The sequence below is a fragment of the Hypanus sabinus genome, chromosome 24, assembly GCF_030144855.1.
Source record: "Hypanus sabinus isolate sHypSab1 chromosome 24, sHypSab1.hap1, whole genome shotgun sequence".
Lineage (NCBI taxonomy): Eukaryota > Metazoa > Chordata > Chondrichthyes > Myliobatiformes > Dasyatidae > Hypanus > Hypanus sabinus.
In genome coordinates this window covers 20554617-20578524 of record NC_082729.1, presented here as the reverse complement: position 1 = coordinate 20578524, position 23908 = coordinate 20554617, and the positions used below count along the sequence as shown (strand labels likewise).

Sequence of the window (23908 nt, the reverse complement as noted above, 5' to 3'; positions counted from 1 at the left end):
AAGTCCCCCCAACTCCCCCCTCCCACGTGTAAGCAGCAGCGAGCAACAATCTCCTCTGCCCCCACCAGCAAAAAAAAAGCAAGCATTGGCACCACCACTGAGCAAGGCAATGCAAAGACATACTCTTCAGTTACCCCAAAGACTGTGACGTGAAATTCATTAACATCACGTGCCAGTGAGGGAGGGGGTGTGTGGGGACTTTGATTATTATTATTATTATTATTATTATTATTCTTTTATTTAGATACAGCGCAGAATAAGCCCTTCCAGCCCTACGAGCTGTGCTGTTCATCATACCCCAACTTAACCCTATCCTAATCATGGGGCAATTTACAATGACCAATTAACCTACCGACTGGTATGTCTTTGGACTGTGGGAGGAAACGGGAGCACCCGGAGGAAACCAGGGCGAACATGCAAACTCCTTTCAGGAAGCAGTGGCAATTGAACCTGAGTCGCCGGTACTGCAAAGCGTTGCGCTAACTACAACACTACTGAGGCAGATATGCTACTGGGATTTAAGGATCCACACACCCAAAATACTGGTGGAGCTTTGCAGGTCAGGCAGCAGCTATAGAGGGGAATAAATAGTTGTCGTTTCGGGCCAAGACCCTTCATTAGGACTTGGGGAAAGGGCAGGGCAGAAGAGGGTATGTCTGGGTTGGGTGGGGGTCTTTGATTATGCTGGCTGCGTTACTGAGGCAGCGAGGAGTACAGACAGAGTCCATGGAGGAGGAGGCTGATCTCTGTGTCCAAAACTCTCTACAGTTTCAGACAGTCCCATGCCGAGCCTTTGCTGTACCAAGCCGTGATAGGATTCTATTGCATTGATAAAACACAACCACAAGTTTCATCCAACTCCCGCTAACTAAATGAAATTGTCAAATAAATGCTTGTGATCTACTTTAGTTTATGCAAGGAGATGTTCTGAATCCCACTAAACTTTTGTTTATGGATGCAATCTGGTTAGGCTGGCATGCTGATAAAGGATCTTAGGCCCTTTATTCCCCTCCATTGATACTGTCTGACTGATTCATTTCCTCCAGCTTTAGATCATAAGAAATTGGAGCGGAATTAGGCCATTCAGCCCTTTGAATCTGCTAATTTATTATTCGTCTCAACTCCATTCTCCCCATAACCTTTGACATATTTACAGTCAAGAAACTATCATACTCCGCTTTAAATATACCCCAATGACTTTGACTCAACAGCCATCTGTTGCAATGAATTCCACAGGTACACCACCCTCTGGCTAAAGAAGTTTCTCCTCATCACTGTTCTAAATGGATGTCCCTTTATTCTGAGGCTGTGTCCTCTGGTCCTAGACTCCTCCTACTATAGGAAATGTTCTCTCCATGGCCATGCTGTCTCGGCCTTTCAATATTTGGTCTGTGCCCCTTCATTCTTTTAAACTGCAGTCAGTAAAGGCCCAGAGCCATTGAATGCTCCTCATACATTAAAGCTTTCAATCTTAAACCACCTCTCCAATGCCAGATACAAGGTCGAAAATGGCTCACAATGCTCCAAATGTGGACTGACCAATGCTTATAAAGCCTCAGCATTATATCCTTGCTTTTATAGCTTAGTCCTCTCAAAATGAAAGCTAACATTGCATTAACCTTTAAGTTAACCTTTAGGGAATCGTGCATTAGGACCCAAGTCCCTTTGCACCTTGGGTTTCTGAATTTGCTCCCTGCTTAGCAAATAGTCTACACCTTTACTCCTTCTACCAAAGTGCATGACCATACACTTCCCTACACTGTATTCCATCTGCCACTTCTTTGCTCATTCTCCTAATCTATCTGAGTCCTTCTGCAGATTCCCTCCTTCATCAGCACTAGCTGCCTCTCTGCCTATTTTTGTATCTTCTGCAAGTTTGGCCACAAAGCCACCAATTCCATCATCTAGGTCATTGACATATAATGTGAAAAGAAGCAGACCCAGCAAGTGGCTCCTGCAGAACACAAGTCACTGGCAGCCAATCAGAAAGTGCTCCCTTTATTCCCACTATTTGCCTCCTGCTAGTCAGCCACTCTTCTGTCCATGATAGTATCTTTCTTGTAACACCATGGACTCTTGTTTAGCAGCCTTGTGTGCAGCACCTCAAAGGCCTTCTGAAAACTCAAGAACAACCTCAACCTTTTACCGAAGTACACAACCACATACTGCGCATATCTTGTTTCTAATTGATCATGTTTTCCAACATCCGCAGAGCCTCTCGTGCTTCCTGATTTGTTTGAGGGAAATCAGTTCATTATCCAGTAAGTTCCAGGAATCTCCCATTCTGCTGACTAATCTGAAGTGAAGTGGGAGAGGAGGAGTTGGGAAGGGGCGGTGGGTGGATGGAGGGAAAGACTCATCTTCTTTCGCTGAGTTATCTTCTAATAGCCATCTCTCTATTTTTGGATGCTGTGACCTCGTTCCAGCTGAGGTGTGAAATAGAGCTTCCTGCCAATGGGCAAAGATGTGGCTTTTAAAAGCTTCTGTGTCAAACAGATACCCAGTAGAGAGGGAGAGAGAGCAGGTCAGCTGTGGGGAGCGAGGGAGACTTGAACCGTTTGACCAACAGCATGGTGCATTGCAGAGGTGAGTATGCGATGGGTCAGTGTGGAGGAAGCTTCACCCTATGTCTGACACCAGGAGTGCATGATGGAACAGTGCAGAGGGGGTTTCAGTCTGTGTCTGATCCTGGGAGTGTGCAATAGGATGGTGTGGAGGGAGTTTCACCCTGTGCTTGATTCTGGGAGTGTGCAACGAGATGGTGTAGAGAGAGATTCAAACTGTGTGACCATGGGAGATTGTGAGGAGATGGTGTGGCGGGAGCCTTGCACTTGGTCTGACCCAGCAATTTGTGATGGGATGGTGTAGATGGACCTTCACTCTGTGTCTGAGCCCGGGCGTGTGGGATGGGACTGTATGAAGAGGGTGTTTCACTCTATGTCTGACCATGGCAGTGTGTAATGAGATGGTGTAGAGGGAATTTCATTCTGTGTGACCCTGGGTGCATATGATGCGATGGTGCAGAGGGGATCTCACTCTGTGTCTGACCTCGAGACTGTGTTCGGTGCGGACAGAGGCCCACCTTATGTCTGACCCCAGTAGTGTGTGAAGGGACAATCTAGAGGGAATGCCGCGCTGTGTCTAACTTTAGGAGAGTGTCAAGGGAGTTTCATACCATGAATCTGGATGTTGGACTCCAGAGCTTTGTGACAGGAGAATGTAGAGATAGCTGAGAAGAGACATAGTGATATTCCAATCTTCTGGCTCCTCACCTATCGTTAAGGATGATTGAAATATCTCTGCTCAGGCCCCACCCAGCAATTTCTGCAATTGCCTCCCATGGGGATGGGGGAACACCTTGTGTTTGTCCACCATAATTTTTCTCAAGACAGCAAAGACCTCTTCCTCTGTAATTTGTATAGGGTGTATGACCTTGCTGCTGCTTTGCCTCACTTCTAAAGACTGTGTCAATGTCCCAAGTAAATACAGATGCAAAAATCCCTTTTAACATTCTCCCCATCTGTTTTGGCTCCACGCTAAGATTACCACTCTGATCTTGCAGAGGATGAATTTTATCCCTTGCAATCCTTTTACTCCTGACATATCTGTAGAATCCCTTAGGATTCTCCTTTACCTTGTCTGTTGGCGCAATCTCATGCCTTCTTTTATCCCTCTTGATTTATTTTGAAGTGTTCTCTTGCATTTCTTATACTCCTCAAATACCTTATTTATTGTTACCTGCCCATACCTGCTATGCACCTCCTTTTTTTCTTAACCAGGCCCTCATTATCTCTCAAAAATCGAGGTTCCATAACCCTCTTACCCTTTCTTTTTATTCTGACAGGCACATACAAGTTCTGTATTTTCAAAATTTCACTTTTGAAGGCCCCCTGCTTGCCAAGTACAGCTTTGCCAGCGAATAGCTTGTCCCAATCCACACTTCCCAGATCTTCTTATGTCATTAAAATTGGCCTTTCTCCAATCTACAATCTCAACCCAAGGACCAGATCTATATTTTTGCATATCTACTTTGAAACTAATGGCACTGTGATCGCTAGGTGCAAAGTGCTCCCCGTTACAAACTCTGTCAACTGCCCTGTCTCATTCCCTGATCAAGTATCGCACAGACTCTCATTGGGACTTCTACAGACTGATTAATAAAACTTTCCCAGACACACTTGACAAACTCTATCCCATCTAGTTCTTTTACAGTATGGGAGTCCCAGTCAAAATTAGGAAAGTTAAAATCACCTATGATCACAACCATATGTTATTGCAACAGTCTATAATCTCTCCACAAAATAGTTCCTCACAGGCTGTTGGATAGTCTATAACATAGCCCCTGTTAACATGGTCACCTTTCTTATTCCACAATTCCACCCATAAAGCCTTACTTGACAAGTTTCCAGACTGTCCTGATTGACCACAGCCGTGATAATTACCCTGACTAGTAATGCCACCCTTCCCACTTTAATTCCTCCTGCTCCATCACGTCTAAAACAAGTGAACCCCAGAATAGTGAGATTCCAGTCCTTCCCGTCCTGCAACCATATCTCAGTAATGGCCACAGTATCATAATTCCATGTGTTGATCAATTCCCCGAGCTCATCTACAATACTTCTTGCATTGAAATATATACAATTCATAACTCACGCAACTCTCTGCCAATTATAATTAAAAACACTTCTATAAGTCAACCCCTCAATCCAGATTCAAGGCTTATTTGCCGGTATACCATTGTAAAGGAGAACAAAACATTTGTTACTCTGAATGCGATGCAGCATAAAAAAAACCGATACAAATAAAGAACATGATTAAAGACCCCCAAACCCCACGATAAATATAAACATAAAAGCAATCCTATGAAGTACAATGTACAAGTAATGGTGGTGGGTTGGGTTAATGGGTGGACCTTGCAATCTGCCAGACGGCTCGGGGGAGCGTAACTGTTTTTGAGGCAGGCGATCCTGGAGTGGATGTCGTTTATTTTCTCGTCTTCTCCAATGTTCCAAGGAACAAAGAGCTAGACTGGTTAACCTCTCCCTATAACTCGGGCCTCTAGGCCTGGGAACGTGTTCACAAATATTCTCAGAATCAGAATCAGAATCAGGTTTAGTATCACTGGCACATGTTGAGAAATTTGTTGTTATGTGGTAGCAGTACAGTGTAATTTTTAATAATACTAACTGTGAATTACAGTGAATATATATGTATATATAGTCAAAGTGTCATAGAAAATCCAGAAATAAATAGAACACAGCAAGTTGTGTGGTAGTGTTCAAGGGTTCAATGCCCATTCAGAATCATTGAGTGCCTTCCCATGGTAGCAATGAGAAGAGGGCATGACCTGGGTGGTGTGGGTCCCTTAATGAAGGATGCTGCGGAGGCTAGTGGCCATGCTGGAGCTGACTGGAGTACTTTGTACTCTTTTGAGTTAACCATGTCTTTCTTATTACAGGGTGACCAAAACTGTGCACAGCAGTGCGGCCTCACTAATAACTTATACAACTGCAACATAAAGTCCAAACTTCTTTACTCACTGCCCAGCTCGATGAATGCCAGCGTGCCTAATGCCTTGCTACCTGTGACACTGCTTTGAATGTAAGCTATGCAATGTAATCCTATGACCCTCTGTTCTGTTACACTGCCCAGTGTCCTAAGTCTTACGCTGGTTGGACTTCCGAAAATGCGTCACCTCACACTTATCTGTATTGAAACCCATTGAACATTCCTCAGCCCACTCGCCCAACTGATTAAGATTATTCCAATGCATGCCTTTCTTATCCCTCTCCAATGTAATTAAAGTTCTCTGTGTGTTCCGTACCTGGTTGCCTGTGACTCTGTGCAAGTAAATTTCTCCCGCTTGCTGCAGCATCACAACACCTCTGAAATCTTTTAACAAGCTTACAAAGAGGATCCTGGAACTCCATATTGAAGATAACATACCTCCTCATTTGTGTCAAGAGGCTGTAGGAATGTTTTATGGACCACCTTAGTCTGTTTCAGCTGCAGTTCAGTTCAAGGGCTGGGTAAATGTTAGTCGGAAGATCGAGCACTTTAACAATGTCAGAATCAAAATCAGAATCAGGTTTGTTATCACCAGCATGTGACGTGAAACTTGTTAACTTAACAGCAGCAGTTCAATGCAATACATAATATAGAAGATAAATTAATAATAATAATAAATAGATCAATTATATTTTACATATACTGAATAGATTAAAAATCATGCAAGAAACAGAAATAATATATATTAAAAAAGTGAGGTGGTTGTCATGGTTCAATGCCCATTTAGTAATCAGTTGGCAGAGGGGAAGAATCCTGAATCATTGAGTGGGAGCCTTCAGGCTTCTGTACCTCCTACCTGATGGTTACAGTGAGAGAAGGGCATGCCCTGGGTGCTGGAGGTCATTAATAATGGATGCTGCCTTTCTGAGACAGCATTCCCTTGAAGGTGTCCTGAATACTTTGTAGACTGGTATCCAAGATGGAGCTGACAAAATTTACAATCCTCTACAGCTTCTTTCGGTCCTGTACAGTAGTACCCCCATACCAGACTGTGCCGCAGCCTGTCAGAATGCTCTCCATGGTACATCTAGACACTTTTGAGTGTCTTTGTTGACATACCAAATCTCTTCAAACTCCGAATGAAGTACGGTCGCTGTTTTGCCTTCTTTATAACTACATCAATATGTTGGGACAAGGTTGGATCCTCACAGATCTTGACACCCAGGAACTTGAAACTGCTCACTCTCTCTATGAGGATTGGTGTGTATTCCTTCGTCTTACCCTTCCTGAAGTCCAGAATCAGCTCTTTCATCTTACTGATGTTGAGTGCTGGGTTGTTGCTGTGGCACCACTCCACTAATTGGTATATCTTGTTCCTGTATGCCCTCTTGCCTCCTTCTGAGATTCCACCGACAATGTTTGTATCATCAACAAATACATAGATGGTATTTGAGCTATGCCTAGCCATGCAGTCATGGGTATAGAGAGAATAGAGCAGTGGGCTAAATACACACCCCTGACATGCACCTGTGTTGATAGTCAGTGAAGAGGAGATATTATCCCCAATCCGCACAGATTGTGGTCTCCTGGTTCGGAAGTCGAGGATTCAATTGAGGCCCAGGTTCTGTAACTTCTCAGGATTGTGGGAATGATGGTATTAAATGCTGAGCTATAGTCGATGAACAGCATCCTGACATAGGTGTTTGTATTGTCCAGGTGGTCTAAGGCTGTGTGAAGAGCCATTGAGATTGCATCTGCTGTTGACCTGTTTCGGTGATAGGCAAATTGCAGTGGGTCCAGGTCCTTGCTGAGGCAGGAGTTCAGTCTAGCATTTCAAAGCATTTTATCACTGTAGATGTGAATGCTACCAGGTGATAGTCATTAAAGCAGCTCACATTATTCTTCTTAGTCATTGGTATTTCCCTAGGAATCAATAAAGTATGTCTATAAATGTTGCTGTTTTGAAGCAAGTGGGAACTTCCACCAGTAGCAGTGAGAGGCTGAAAATGACCTTGAGTACTCCACAGGTGGTTGACACAGGTTTTCAGAGGCTAACCAGGTACTCCATCTGGACCTTCCACCTTACGAGGGTTCACCCTCTTTAAAGACAGCCTAATATCAGCTTCTGAGTCAGATATCTCAGGGTCACCGGGTGCAGCAGGGATTTTCACAGCTGTAGTTATATTCTCCCTTTCAAAGCGGGCATAAAAGACGTTGAGCTCATCTGGTAGTGAAGCATCGCTACCATTCATGCTATTAGATTTCGCTCTGTAGGAAGAAATATCCTGCAAGCCCTGCCAGAGTTGTCATGGACAACAATGAAATGTAATCAGAATCAGATTTATTATCACTTACACAGCACACACAAAATGCTGGAGGAAGTCAGCAGGTCAGAGGGCATTTATAGAGAGCAATAAACAGTCGATGTCTTGGAATATGAGGAGTTGCTCCTCCAAATTATATTCCTCGTATACATCTCATGTTCTGGCTGGGTTGCCTCCAATCTGATGGCATAAACATCAATTCCTCTAACTTCCGATAATTTCTCTCCTCTCCCTTTCTTTCCATTCCCCATTCTGGCTCCCCACTTATCCCACTGCTTCTCCTCACCTGCCTCTGGTTCTCCTCCACTTTCACTTTCTCCCATGGTCCACCTTCCTCTCCTATCAGATTCATCCCTCTTTAGCCTTTTACCTCTCCCACCTATCACCCCCCAGCAGCTTGCATCTTCCTCAACCACCAACCTACCTTGCCCCTCACCTGCTTTCACCTAACACCTACCAGCTTGTCCTCCTTCCCCCTTTCCTCTGTGCCTTCTTATTCTGGCTTCTTCCCCCTTCTTTTCCAGTCCCGAGGAAGGGTCTCAGCCTGATAATGTTGACTGTCTATTCCACTGCATAGATTTTTTATTTTTGTTTATTTAGAGATAAAGCACAGGATCGGCCTTTCGAGCTGTACCGTCCAACAATCCCCAATTTAACCCTAGCCTAATCACAGGGCAGTTTACAATGATCAATTAACCTACTAACCAGTGCACCTTTGGACTGTGGGAGGAAACCCACACAGTTATGGGGGAAATGTACTGTACCAACTCTTTACAGGCAGTGGCAGGAATTGAACCCGGCTTGCTGGTACTGTACAGTGTTGTACAAGCCACTACGGTACTGTGCCACATCTCAGCCTCATAATGTTGATGGTTTATTCCCCTCTATAGGTGCTGCCTGACCTGTTGAGATCTTCCAGCATCTTAAATGTGTTGCTCTGGATTTCCAGCATCTGCAGAATGTCTTGTTTATATATCACTAATGCTTGCTTTGATTGACAGGATGGAGGCACCTTCATGAACTCCATACACCGTGCTAATCTTCTGATCTTCGTCTCTGAGACTGACATATAGTGCTGTCTCAGAGAAGACATGACCGTGCCTCTCCTTTATTTGAAGCTGGAGTACATTTGGCATGTCACCAAAAAAAAAAAATCAACACACTTCTATTGATACCTACTGGAGGCTATCCTAACCGGTTGCTTCACGACTTGGAGTGCCCAGGAAAGTGGTGGAGACAGCTCACTCCATCAAAGGCAAAATCCTCCCCACCATTGAGCACGTTTATATGGAGTGCCGCTACAACAAAGCAGCATCCATCATCAAAGGTGGCATGATGGCCTAGTGGTTTAGCACAATGCTTTACAGAACAGAAGAGCTGGGTTCAATTCCCACTGCTGACTGTGTGGGATTCCTTCGGATGCTCCAAACTCCCCCCATATTCCAAAGACCGTATGCAGGTTGGTAGGTTAATTGGTCATTGTAAATTGTTCCATGATAAGGCTAGGGTTAAATCGGGGGTTGCAAGGTGGTACAGGTCAAAGGACCGGAAGGGCCTATTCCACGCTCTATCTCAATAAATAAATAAAAAAGGACACTGACAATCCAGGCCAAGCTGTCTTCTCACTTCCACCAACATACAGCAGGTACAGGAGCCTTAGGTCCCACACCACCAGGTTCAGGAATAGTTATTACCCTTCAATCATCAGGCTCCTGAACTGCCATGGTAACTTCTTTCACCAATACTGTGAACCAATTCTATGATCTAGAAACTCACAAAGACTCTTTACAACTCATGCTCTCAGTGTTATTTTTATTTGCACTGTTGGTCTTCTTTTGGAAATTGGTTGTTTGTTAGACTTTCATAAATTCTTTTGTATTTCTTTTTTTCTCCTGTATATGCCTGCAAAGACCAACTGGAGAAATGGGCTGAAAAATGGCAGATGGAATTTAATGCAGACAAGTGTGAGGTGTTGCACTTCAGTAGGACCAACCAGAGTAGCTTTTACATAGTGAATGGCAGAGCACTGAAGAAGTGTGGTAGAATAAAGGGATTTTGGATTACAGGTTCATTGAATGTGGTGTCACTGGTAGATAGGGTTGAAAAGAAAGTTTTTGGCACATAGGCTTTCATAAACCAACATATTTAGTACAGGAGATGGGATGTTATGTTGAAGTTGGATAAGACATTGGTGAGGTCTAATTTGGAGTATTGTGTGCAGTTTTAGTCACCGACCTACAGGAAAGACATAAACAAGGTTCAAAGAGTACAGAGAGCATTTACAAGGATGTTGCCAGGAACTGTAAGGGAAGTTCGAAAAGTTTAGGAGTTTATTCCCTGGAACGTAGAAGATTGTGAGGAGATTTAATAGAGGTACACAAAATTTTGAGGGGTATAAGTCAAAGGTACATTTAATGTCAGAGAAATGTATCCACTATACATTGAAGATGCAAGCAAAGAAGTCGTCATTAGGCGCTATAGATGGGGTAAATGCAAGCAGGTTTTTCTACTGAGGTTGGGTGGGACTACAACCAGAGTTCATGGGTTAAGGGTGAACATGAGGGTAAGCTTCTCCATTCAGAGAATGGTGAAAGTGTGGACAAGCTGTCAATGCAGGTGGAGATAAGGAAGAGTTTTTTTTAGCCAGAGAGTGGTGAATCTTTGGAATTCTCTGCCACAGTGTGTGGCCAAGTCTGTGGGTAAATTTAAGGCAGAAGTTGATAATTTCCTGATCTGTCAGGGCACCAAAAGACATGGCGAGAAGGCATGTGTATGGGGTTGAGTGGGATCTGGGATCATCCATGATAGAATGGCGGAGCAGACTTGATGGCTGAAAGGCCTAATTTTGCTCTTATGTCTTATGGACTTATAACATCCATGCCAGACTCAAAAACAGTTACTTTCTCCAAGCAGTAAGGCTGATCAACACCTCCATCCACTAACCCACCACCACTACTTTATCAATTCCTGGCAGTCACCTTATGTACAGACACTTTCCGGACATTCAATCAATCTACATATACAAGTTATCTTAAGGTATTTATCTTTATTGTGTCTTTTTAAATTTTATTGTGTTTCTTGTGTTGTTATTTTTTTGTGTGCTGCGTCAGATCTGGAGTAACAAATATTTTGTTCTCCTTTGCACTTGACTACTGTTAATGACATTAAACAGTCTTGAATCTTAAGGTAGTATAAATGTATACACACTTTATCATAAATTTACTTCAAATGTCTTTCCCTGTTCCTGTGCCTCACCGTACTTGTGCAATAAACTCGACTTAACAGGATATTCACTGACCATGGGGTATGTGATGGGATGGTGTGGAGGGAGCTTCACTTTGAGTCTGAGCCCAGATGTTTGGATGAGATGGTGTGGATAGAGAGTAATCTGTGTCTAATTCTGTGTTGATGGAGATCTGTGTTTTACCTGCAGGCTTTGTGTGGCTGGTTCTCACCTTGTCGCTCTCTGTAACCATTGGCCATCACTGCCCAAGTAGTTTGCAGCATGTTATGGCAGCAGTTCAGAAGACCGACCTTGTGAGTAGATCTAACGGTTCTACAGGAGTTTCGGAGGTGGTAATGGTGGGGAGTGATTCTCTAATGATTCTCTGTGTTCATTGCTACCAGCTTTACTGACCAAGGTCCCATTGACATTTGCTCCTAGTTATCAGAGGTCCAACCTTCTCACCTCTTCCCATCCATCCATGCCTTTCTGTCTCTCTGTAAGTCTTTCACACCCCATTCTCCTGCAAAAGCTCATCCATGGCCTTCAACTCCCCACACAGTCTGTCATCCACTCTGGCCCCTACACTCCCTGTATAAACCCCTCCCTCACTCACATCTCCCATCTGTTTACCTCCTCCGCCCCTACTCTATTGTCCTCCTGTTCAAACCCCTCCCTCGCACCCCCTCTGTAACCTCTAACCTCCCCGTCCTCCTGTTCTAATCCTTCCTTTGCCCCTCTCTATCTCTGTTACCCTTATACCCCATCCTCCTATTCAAACCCTTCCCGCACCCACTCCCTATCTCTGCAACCCCTACACTCCCTGATCTCTTGTTCAAACCTCTCCTTGGGCCCCTCCCTATCTCTATAACACCAACACTCCGTGTCCTCTGTTCAAACCTCTCCTTCACCCCCTCCCTAACTCTGTGACCCATACACTCCCCTTCTTCCTGTTCAAACTTTCCCCAGCCCCCTCCCTATTTCTGTAACCCCTACACACTGCCCATCCTCTTGTTCAACCCCCACCCTCAGCTCCCTCTCTATCTCTGCTACCCCTACACTCCCAACCATCTGTTCAAATCCCTCCCTATCTCAATAACCCCTACATTCCCTGACCTCCTATACAAACCCGTATGTGGCCGTCACTCCCTTGTCCATTTCAGTAAACCCTACCCTCCCCATTCCCTCTAACACCTTTTTTCCTGACCTCTCCTGTTCAAGCGCCTTGGGCTTGAACTCTGCGCCATATTCCCCCTCCGCTCGCCAACCACGCTTTGCAGTCAGGGTTGTGGGTAATCCCGAAGGAGGGGCATCTCCCAGTTCTGAGCCAAGGTTCTCTCTTTCAGATAAAGTCATTCCCCAAGGACTACAAAGTGAACGTCCACGTAATTTCCAGTGACTTGGTGAGGAAGACTTTTCATTTGGATGGGTGTTGGGTGGGGGTGGGAGGAGTTATTTGGCTGGTATCCTTTGTACCTCATGCGATCTGTGGTGAATGGTCAGTTTGGATCACTTCAGGCCCGACATGTCCCTCTTAACCCTTACCTATCCACGTTCCTCACTGTGTCTTTTAGAGGCATTTAACAAATTCATGGATGATAGATAAATGGAGGGCTAGGTGGTATTGAAGAGTTAGATTGATCTACATGAAACACTGTTGTAGGAGAACAGCATCCATCATCAGAGATCCTCGTCACCCAGCTGTCTTCTTGCTGCCGCCATCAGATAGAAGATACAAGAGCCTCAGGCCTCGCACCACCAGGTTCAAGAACTCCCCCTCAACCATCAGGCTCTTGAATAAAAGGGGATAACTACACTCACTTGCCCCATCATTGAAATGTTTCCACAACCAATGATCTCACTCTAAGGACTCTTTAACTTGTTTAATGTTCTCGGTATATATTGCTATTTCATTTATGTTGCATTTGCACAGTTTGGTTTCTTCTGTACCCTGGCTGATCTTTCATTGATCCTGTTACAGTTACAATTCTATAGATTAGCTGATTATGCCCGCAGGAAAAGGAACCTCAGGGTGGCATGTAGTGATATTTATACAAATGGTTGTATATGTAATAAAATTTACTTTGAACTTTAATTACTGAGCGTAGGATAAATGGTTGGCACAACATCATGAGCTGAAGGGCTTGTAATGTGTTTTAATGTTCTATGCTTTTATTTACTTATTGACAAACTGCTTGGAATAGAGCCTTCTGGCACTTTCTGTCCAGCAATCGCCCAGTTTAATTCTAGCCTAATCATGGAACAATTTACAATGACCAATTAACCTACCAACTCATATATCTTTAGATTGTGGGAGGAAACCGACATGCTTGCGGGGAGAATGTACCAACTCTTTAAAGGCAGCCGTGGGAAATTGCGCCTGTATTGTAAAGTGTTGTGATAACTGCTGTGGTACCATGCTGCCCATGTTCTAAATGCACTGAAAATAACTGTTTTGGTACTAAATGCGTTATCTTTAAGATCATGTACGTTGACGTTTTTCTTATCAATGCTGCTTATCTGATGCTCTGTGGCTGAGATGTCGCTGCAAGCAAGCTTTTTGCTGCAAGTAAGCAAGTAAGATATCGCTGGGAAGAGAGTGGCAAATGAAATACAATGTTGGAAAATGCATGGATTGGTAGAAGAAATAAATGTGCAAATTATTTTCTAAACGAGAGAAAATCCAAAAATCTGATATGCAAAGAGACTTGGGAGTCCTTGTACAGAACACCCTGAATATTAGCTTACAGGTAGAGCTGGTGGTGAGGAAGGCAAATGCAATGTTAGCATTCATTTCAAGAGGTCTAGAATACAGAAACTGGAATGTGATGCTGTGGCTTTACAAGGCACTGGTGAGGCCTCACTGGTGTGAACAGTTTTGGGCTCCTCAACTAAGAAAAGATGTGCTGGCATTGGAGAGTTCAGCCGAGGTGCACAAGGATGACTGCAGGAATGAAAGGGTTAACATACAAAGCACATTTGATAGCTCTGGGTCTGTACTCGTTGGAATTTGGCAAAAGGATGAGGGGGAATCTCACTGAAACCTTTCGATTGTAGAAAGGCCTAGACAGAGTAAAACATAGAAAACCTACAGCACAATACAATAGGGGTTGCTAAGGAGGCGCTACTCCTTTCCCAAGGGTGGCTAGCAAGAGAAGGAGTGCCTTACACCTCCTTTGGTAGAGACACATCTCCACCCGGCCATCCAGCACTGTGCTGCTGTCAAAGAACAACATATTCCATGACATGTTAAGAGGAATAGACAGAGTGGACAGCCAGTGCCTCTTCCCCAGGGCACCACTGCTCAATACAAGAGGACATAGCGTTAAGGTAAGGGGAGGGAAGTTCAAGGGGGATATAAGAGGAAGGTTTTTTACTCAGAGAGTGGTTGGTGCATGGAATGCACTGCCTGAGTCAGTGGTGGAGGCAGATACACTAGTGAAATTTAAGAGACAACTAGACAGGTATATGGAGGAATTTAAGGTGGACAGTTATCTGGAAGGCAGGGCTTAAGGGTTGGCACAACATTGTGGGCCAAAGGGCCTGTACTGTGCTGTATTGTCCTATGTTTAAAATGGCGGGTACATGGAATGTCCTGCCAGGGGTGGTGGTAAAGGCAGGTACATTAGGGACACTTAAAATTGTTTTAAATAGGATGGTACAAAAATGGAGGAGGGAAGGATTGGTTAAAAGGTCAGCACTATATCGTGTGCTACACTGTTCTACACTTGGTAGCCACTTTATTAGGTGCACCTGCTTGTTAATACAAATATCTGGCATGCTGACATGGTGAAGAGGTTCAGTTGTTTTTCAGACCAAGCGTCAGAATGGGGGAAGAAATGTGATTTGTAACTTTGGGTGTGGAATGATTGTTAGTGCCAGACTGGGTGGATCCCTGAAAACTGCTGATTCTCCTGGGATTTTCCATGCACAACATTGAACGTTGAGAGAAACAAAAAACACTGAGTGAGCAGCAGTTCTGTGGGTGAAAGCACCTTGTTAATGAGAGAGGACAGAGGAGAATGGCCAGGCTGGTTCAAGCTGAGAGGAAGATGACAATAACTCAAACAACTCTTTTGAGTGCAAAAGAGCATCTCTGAATGCACAACATAGCAAACCTTGAAGTGGATGGGCTAATGGGCTACAACATCAGAAAACTACATCGGGTTCCAATCCTGTACCTGTGTGTGTGTGTGTGTGTGTGGTAAACTCTGGGACACTTCCCAACACAACATGGTAGTGTATACAGTCAGTGCTGCCTCAAGGAAGCAATATCCATCATCAAAGATGATCCACCACTGGGGTCGTGTCATCAACCATTCAGTTCTTGAATCAAATGGTATAATCCTGATCACTACATTATGACCATTGTGAACAGCTGGCACTAAAATGGCCTTTCTTCATAGTAATTGTGTTCTTTGTTGTAAAAGACTTGCATATAATTTGTGTATAATTAATGTTTCACCTGTGAATAGATAGATACAATAGATACATTATTGATCCCAAAGGAAATCACAACATCACAGCAACATTACACATGCACAAGTGTACAAATATTAGCAGAGACAGAAGAAAAATGAAAAATAAGTTACATCAGATCCTCATCTATTGGTTGACTCATGAAGGCGCCTAATGGCCAAGGATAAGAATGACCTCATATAACACTTTTTGGAGCAGCACAGTTGTCTTAGAATATTACTAAATGTGCTCCTCTGTTCAGCCAAAGTGGTATGCAGAGGGTAAGAAACATTGTCCAGCATTGCCAGGATTTTCCGTTGGGCCCTTTGTTCTATCGCACCCTCCAGTGTGTCCAGCCTGACTAATATAACAGAGTCAGCCTTTCTAATTAGTTTATTGAGCCTGTTAGCATAACCCGTGTTGATGCCATTACCCCAGCACACCACCACATAGAAGATTGTACTGGCGACAACAGACTGGTGGAACACGTGAAGGGGAGGCCTGCGTACTCCAAAGGACCTCAGTCTCCTCAGGAAGTAGAGGCGACTCTGGCCCTTCTAAACAGCTGCTGTGTTGGTGCTCCACTCAAGTCTGTCATCTAGGTGCACCCGAGAATGTAGCGAATGTGATGCTGACGCAAGTAAGTTTTTTAGCTGCACTTCTACACACACAAGGACTTGTGCCTCTGATAATAAGCTCGACTTGGACACTGAGGCAGTGAATGTAGAGAGTTTTGACCCTCAGGGCTGGGGAAATCAAGAACTAGGGGAATAATTTGAAGGGGGTCTGAGGGGCAGCTTCTTCACACAGGGTTTGGCGGTTAACTAGAAAGAGCTGCCAAAACTGCTGATAGAGGCAGGTATGATTACAATGTTTAAAAGACATTCACTTGATATATTTAAAGAGGAGGTTGATATGTTCTTGATTAGCCAGGGCATAACATGTTTTTTGGGAGGGGGAAGACAGGGGAATAGGGTTGAGAAGATTGATAAATCAGCTATGATGGTATGGTGGAGCAGACTCAATGGGCTGCATGGCTTAATTCTGCTCCTATGTCTTACAGGCTATGTGTACGTGGTTAGTGGTTAAATGGGCTCAATGAGGGCCAATGTGACTAGCTTGGGCTAGCATGGGCATGTTGGGCCAAAGGGCCTGCTTCTGTGCCATATGAATTTATGTTTTTCTGAATGTTTGTTGCCTCTGGTCTTTTGATTCCAATACCTCTGCTCTCAGTGAGTTCCAGATATCACCCACTCTCTGTATAAAGAGAGTACACGAAGAGGAGCACCATAGGAGAAAGGGAAGGTGGAAGGTCACCAGAGGGAGGTAATGGATGGTGAGGAGAAGCGAAATGGTTAAGGGAGAGCTAGGATGGGGTAATAGGAAAAGAGAGAGGAAGGAATGGGGAGAGATTATTGGAAGTTAAAGAAATCAATGTCCATGCCATCTGGTTGGAGGCTACCCAGATGGAATATGAGGTGTTGCTCCTCCAAGCTGAGTTTGGCCTCATCATGGCAGTAGAGGGAACAATGAGCACTGACCATCATGGACTGACACGTTAGAATGAGAATGGGAAGTCGAATTGAAATAGATGGCCATCGGGATGGACTGTATGGGTCCCTGAATGGCGGTGAGGAGGGAGGTGTAGGGGCATATGTAGCACTTGTTCTGCTTGCAAGATACGTGGTCCATATCAAAGTGCAAAGTAAATTTTATTATCAATAGATGTCACCATAAACAACCCTGAGGTTCATTTTCCTGTGGGCATACTCAGCAAATCTGCAGAACAGTAACTATATTAGGATCAGTGAAATATCAACCAGAAGACGACAAATTGTGCAAATATAAATAAATAGCAATAAATAACGAGTTCATGAGATAGATTCCCTGAAAGTGAGATCACTAACTGTTGGAACATTTCAATGATGGAGCAAGTGAATGTAGTTATTTCCTTTCATTCAAGAGCCTGATGGTTGAGGGGTAGTAGCTGTTCTTGAACCTGGTGGTGAGAGTTCTGAGGCACCTGTACCTTCTAACCTGAAGGCAGCAGTGAAAATAGAGCATGCCCTGGGTGGTGGGAAGCTCTGATGATGGATGCTGTTTTCCTACAACAGCGTTTCATGTAGATGTGCTCACTGGTTGGAAGGGCTCATTCCTTACATAACATTATGTCTGTCTAACAGCATCTTAAATGCCTTGATTGTATATACTTCCACCACTAGTCTTGATAATCTGTTCTAGACACCCATCTGGGTGTAATATACGGTGTTGAGAGAAAAGATTTATACCTCTCGTAATGCTCTATGCTTCTCAGAAGGCAGGTAGAGTAACAACACATTCAAGATACTAGGACAGGTAAGGCAAAAGTCCATAAGACACAAAAGCAGAATTAGGCCATTTGGTCCATCGAGTCTGCTCTGCCATTCCATCATGGCTGATTTATTATCCCTCTCAACCTCATTCTCCTGCCTTCTCCCAGTAATCTTTGATACTCTGGTTAATCAAGAACCTATCACCCTCTGCCTTAAATATACCCAGTGACTTGGCCTCCACAGCCATCTATGGCAATGAATTCCATAGATTCACTGCCCTCTGGCTAAACAAATCCCTCTTCATCTCCGTTCTTAAAGGATGTCGTTCTATTCTGAGGCTGTGCCCTATTGTCTTTCACTCCCCCACTATAGGAAGCATCGTCTCCACATCCACTCTATGTAGACCCCTTGGTTAATAGTTGGGGTCCATGGCATAAAAAAGGTTGGGAAACCCTGACCTTGGCCTTTCAATGTTCGATAGGTACATGGAGAGAACAGGTTTAGAAGGATATGGCTGAATGTGGGCAAATGGGGTGAGAAATCTTGGTTGGCACAACCAGAACTGCACATTAACACTCTAAATTCAACCCCGTCTCTTTTTGTCTCTCTGCCTCTGTCTCTCAGAATGCCACAGCCTGTGCCTACACAGTACTGGCCCTGCTCAAGGGAGACTGGCAAGCCCTGAGGAAGAACCTCTGGGAGGGGCAGTCGAACCGGAGGACGATCGATTGGATACTGATAGGACTGAACGATCTGAATTTGACGGAAAAGGTAACCAGCCCCTCTCATCGTGCCAGTGCCCGTTAGACCACCCGACGATCCTGGTGAGCCGGACCTGCTCAGTGGGATTGACCTCTCGGTGGAGACGACCTCTCTTCCTGGCACTGACCCGTCCCTGGGATTGACCTTTCAATGTGACCAACCCTGTGGTGAGACCAACCCCTTTCTGGGGCTGATCCCTCTCTCTGGGACTGGATCTCTGACCCCTCTTGCTGGGACTGAACCTGCTCTCTGCACACTGACCCCTCTGGGTTCTCCACAAAATGAGGGTGTACATAGTTAGTGCCAGGAGTGACCAAACCCCACCCCCCCCCCCCGCCAAGGACTCTGTGCTCTGTGTCCCCTCTTGATGCAGGAGGAGGGATGTATGTGGCAGGTGCTGGGAGTTACCTCTCTGACCCCTCCCTGGGACTGCACACTGTCTTGGGATTGAGCTCTCTCCCTGTGACTGATCCCTGTCTGGTCTCTCTGCCCCCTCCCCTCTCTTTGCAGAACGTAAGCTGTGTATGGCAGGAGCCAGTCTCGAAGCTGATTACTGTCACTCTGCAGGCCCTTGACCTGCTCAAGAGTTCCCACTGCACCCCCTGCAACAACTGGGCTCACCGCTGGTGCCCCCGGGTCAGGGCAGTCACAGGGGACGATGTTCATCGGATGGTGAGTACTAGAGAGGGTGTGTGTTTGGTGGGGGAGGGGGGAGCTGGTGGGATGGGAGAGAAGGGAGAGAGGGGGCAGGGAGGGTAGGGACACTGGAGAGAGAAGTAGAGAAGAGGGGAGGAAGACAGGATGCAAGGAAAGGGGAGAGAGTACAGAGAGGGGAGATAGGGGTGGTGCGATCACGTGAAAAATGATGTGAGAGCGAGGGAGAGAGACTGAGAGCAGGAGGGAGAAAGGGAATCCAAGAGGAGAGGGCCAGAGAGGAAGAGACTGGGGGCAGAGAGGGGGAGTGGGACAGAAATGGAGGGAGAGGAGGATCAGACAGACAGGGAGAGAAAGGGCAGTGACAGCATGGGTACATAAACATAGTGAAAGAAATAGAGGGGCAGAGAGAGATGGAGGGAGAAAGAAAGGACACAGAAATAGAGAGAGAGAGAGAGAGAAAGGCATTTGACAGGGGAAAAGAGAGAGGGACACATTGTGACCCAGAGGGGTACTGAGAGAGAGAGAGGGGCAGAGAGGTGGGGGACGTGTAAAGAGCGACAGAGGGCACCCTCTCTCTCAACTAACATCCCCTCTCTCTTCCAGTCATTCACCCACTCTACCTCTGCCCTCTCACACCTCTTTCTCTCCCTTTCTTCCACAATCACTCACCCCCTCTCTCCCCCAGTCACTCTCAACCTTTCTGTCTCCTACAATCACTCATTGCCCCCTCCATAAATCATTCTTATATTCTATCTCTCCTGCAATCATTCTTTTCCTTCCTGTCTCTCCCACAATCTTCATTCCTTGGAGCGTAGAAAGTTGAGAGGAGATTTGATAGTGTTCTTCACCCCTCTCCCTAGCCTTTCACCCCTCTTCATGCCCCTTTGTCCCCAACCACACCTCTCCCTGCCCCTTCTCTCGCTGCTAGTTCACTCCTCTCCCCTTCACCCCGCTCCCTGCGCTTTTAGCTAACTCCCCAGCTCTTCATCCCTCTCTCTGACCAACCCTCTCCCTATCCCTTCACCCTCTCCCTTCTATTTTGGCCCTCTTCCCAACCCTTCACCACTCTCCTAGCTCCTTCACTCCTCTCCCTGCCCTTTCACCCCTCTCCCTATCCCTTCACCCCTCTTCCTGCTCCACCCCTCTCCCCATCCCTTCATTCCTTACCTTGATCCTTCACCCCTCTCCCTAATCCTCATGCTTCATGACCCTTCACCCTTTTCCCCACACCTTCACCCATCTCCGATCCTTCACCTCTCTCTCAGCCTCTTTCATCCCTCAGCCTGCTGCTTAATCTGTCGAATAGGTGGAACTCTCACCACTCTAGTGTATAAATATTCACCACTATCCTAATTTGATGGAGCTATCCAAAATTATGAGAGCTATAGATAGGGTGAATGCAAGCACTGAGGTCATGGGTTAAGGGTAAAAGGTGAAAAGTTTAAGGGGGACATGAGGGGAAACTTTTTCACTCACAGGATCGTGAGAGTATGGAATGAGCTGCCAGTACAAGTGGTGCGTGCGAGCTTGATCGCAAGGTTTAAGTGAGGTTTGGATAGGTACATGGATGGTAAGGGTATGGATGACTATGGTCTGAGTGCAGGTCGATGGGAGGAGGCAGCTTAAATGGTTTGGCACACACTAGAAAGGCCTGATTCCGTGCTGTACTTTTCTATGACTCCATGACTATAACAATCACTCACTTCCCTCTCTCTTCCCCAATCACGCCAAACCCTTTCCCACTCTCCCTCACTCTCAACCCCTTCTTCTCTCCCCCACTCACACTCCCTCTCTCACTGCACCTTCTCCTACACATTCCTCTTTCTCTCTCTCTCTGGCCACACCCCTCACTCACTAACTCTCTCTCTTCACCGCAGCCTCTGGCCAAACCGTTCCTGTCAGATGACCGTGCCGGGACGAAGATTGACGTAGAAGGCATCAGACCGAGGAGCACTGGCCCCAGCCGCCACACCTCTGGCTCTGAGAAGGTTGAAGAAGAGCATGGCCTATCCCGGAACCCCTCAATGACACCCACCTCCCACAGTGGCAACGGCACGCTCTGTACCTTCGGTCACGGGTGTCCCTCCATGTCACTCAAATGGCAGCATATCTGCCGGAAGTTATCCCAGCTGGTCAAGGAACAGGTGCGGCAGGGGCTCCAGCGGATGGGCCAAGGGAAGAAGGGACGTCCTGCTGCCCACCGCGGGAGGGAGTAGACAAGTCAGGGTTGGCTCGGGGATGTGTGACCTCGGGGGTGTGGGTCAGCAAGCTGTGATTAGGGTCTCTGCCCTGCTAAATGTGCCCTGCTTAAGACCCATTCATCACCACCACCCTCTCTGTGGCTCCTTAACATCTCTATTTGATCCCTAGCCCCTTGCCCCACCTCCCAACATCCTCCCCACACCTCGCTGCCCATGAACCCTTTGTCCCTGCTCCAGCCTCTCACCTACTGATGCGCCTTCACCGCTCATCCTGCCCATTAGCCCCTTGCCGTTACTCCTCTTCCGATCCCATTAAACCCTTGCCCTGCCCTTCACCTTTCCTTGCCACCTTAGCCTCACTCGCCACCCCATTCACCCTTCTCCCCGTCCTTTCAGTCCTCTCCCCACCCATTTGCCTTTCTCTCCACCCCTTCACCTCTCTCCCTGCCCCTTCACCCTCCCCAGCCCCTTCGCCCCTCTCCCCAGTCCTTCATCCCTCTCCATGCCCTTTCACCCCCTCCTCCTCCCTTCAGCCCTCGCCATGCACCTTCAGCCCTCTCCCCACCCCTTCACCTCTCTCCGTGCACCTTCAACCCTCAGCTCCTGCTTTAACCTGTTGACCAGCCAGAGCTCTCATCATTTCACTATTTTAATCCCTCTGGGTGAGAGCAATCCTCTCTGCACCCTTCCCACGGTGCTGCCTCGCACATTAGGAAGAAGGTCGAATACTTCTCTAACAGCCCCCACCCCCACACCACCACTACTTATCTGCAGCATTTCCTTGTGAATCTCACAACGAGAAGGAAACACCACAAATGAGGGGAGGTGACCAGTGAACAGGAGCAGACGCACAGAGAGAGAGAGAGAGGGACACACACACACACACACAATGACAGACACAGGGAGAAGTGTACCCTGTACGGTGAGACACAGGAAGACAATCACATACAGTGAGATAGCTAGAGAGAAAGAGAGAAGCAGACACAGTAGACACATAGAGGGAGATACACAGTGAGATAGGGCAGTATGTTGGCGCAGTGGTTAGCACAATGCGCTACACAGTACAGGGTGGCCCGGGTTTAATTCCCGCCGCTGCCTCTGAGGAGTTTATAATCCTCGTGACGAGGCAGTGAGGGGCAGGGAACCGGCTTTCAGGGGTGTGCCTTTGTGACTCCAGTGAGGCAGATTGTTACACCAACATTCCCTTCCCTGACTTATCTCAGTCGAGGGCCCCAGCCATGAGGGCACCCACCTCTCGACACAGTTCCTACCATAGGAACCTCACCGATGGTTTCGCTGCTTCAGGCCAGTCCATTTTGGAAACATATATGTCTGTGTTTGTGCTGAGCCTTTTGAAGAGCTGTGGTCACAGGTTGCAATTGTGATGCAATGTCTTGCGAGTTTACATTCCTGTATGCGAAATTTAAAATAAATATTAACTACTCTCTGAGGTGGAGTCTGTCACTGTAACAATGCAATATAGAGAAAGGGTGAGAGAGGGGGGCACAGGTAGAGCAAGCAGGGAGAGGGACAGAGGAGAGAGTTACAGGGAGGGGAGAAGTAGAGACGGAGAGGGAGGGACAGAGAGATAGGGAGATAGGGTGATGGACGTAGAGGAGCAGGGGAGACAGGAGAGTGTGAGAGGATGAAGAGAGATAGAGTCGAAGGGATAGGTGAGGGAGTGAGGGTAGAGGGGAGAGATAAAGCGGGTCAGAGATAGGGTAGGAAAGAGAGAAGGAAGGAAGTACAGAGATAGTGGGAGAAAGTGTGGCAGAGGTAGAGAGATCAGATGGAGAAAGGGAGGGAAGGGTGGACAGAGAATGTGTGAGAGGGAGGAGAGTGTGGTAGAGGGAGGGAGGGATAGAGAGGAAAGTGTGAGGGAGGGGACGAGACAGAGGAACAGAGGGGTTAGGGAGAGGGAAGAGAGAGAGAGGGAGGCACAGTGAGGGAAGAGTGAGTTACAGGGAAGAGAGATGAAGAAAGGGTGGGAAGGGAATGGGAGCAGATGGAAGAGAGGAGAACTGGGAGAGTGAGGGAGGAGGCAGCAGATTGGGAAGAGTGACAGAAGGGGCAATGAGAGGGGGGGGCATACACATACACATCCATTTAGAAACAGGAAGGTGTGGGGGAGGTGATACAGGGAAACAACAGAGATAAAGACAGAAAACACTGCAAATACTGCCCAAGACAGGAGATGTGCATCAAGAGAATCGGGGGTCAATGGTTTCAGCTCCTGACTCTTCATCAGAGAGGCAGAGGAAGGAATGGTTCGGATAAAGGGAACATTTCCTGAGAGTGCGAAGTCATGTCTGCAGCATGGACAAGTTGTAAAGGTCCTGTGGTCAAATGCGTTAACAGGGACAGATGAAGGGTGGAGGGTTTCCCAGCCATCCCAGAATCCCAAGGACCTTTCAGCCCAGCATAGTCATGCCAACCTTTCTCCCCAGCTATTGTAATCCCATC

The 23908-nt window shown here is 46.4% G+C and overlaps 1 protein-coding gene across 6 annotated transcripts in view; it reads left to right on the top strand.

The window, feature by feature from the left end:
* LOC132380545 (uncharacterized) overlaps window positions 1-22951 on the top strand; it is a 46109-nt gene extending 23158 nt beyond the window's left edge. Inside the window, exons 1-7 of one of the 6 annotated variants that reach the window (XM_059949439.1) lie at window positions 2504-2586; window positions 5459-5601; window positions 11266-11369; window positions 12402-12458; window positions 18450-18596; window positions 19098-19259; window positions 21122-22949. In XM_059949439.1, the coding sequence (XP_059805422.1) occupies window positions 11343-11369; window positions 12402-12458; window positions 18450-18596; window positions 19098-19259; window positions 21122-21460 (732 nt within the window). In that variant the 5' untranslated portion in view covers window positions 2504-2586; window positions 5459-5601; window positions 11266-11342 and the 3' untranslated portion in view covers window positions 21461-22949. Of the gene's footprint in view, window positions 1-2496; window positions 2587-5458; window positions 5602-11265; window positions 11370-12401; window positions 12459-18449; window positions 18597-19097; window positions 19260-21121 lie in introns of those variants that run through there. The other 5 variants (XM_059949438.1, XM_059949437.1, XM_059949436.1 and 2 more) reach the window with 5 other exon arrangements.
* Window positions 22952-23908: the final 957 nt, after the last annotated feature.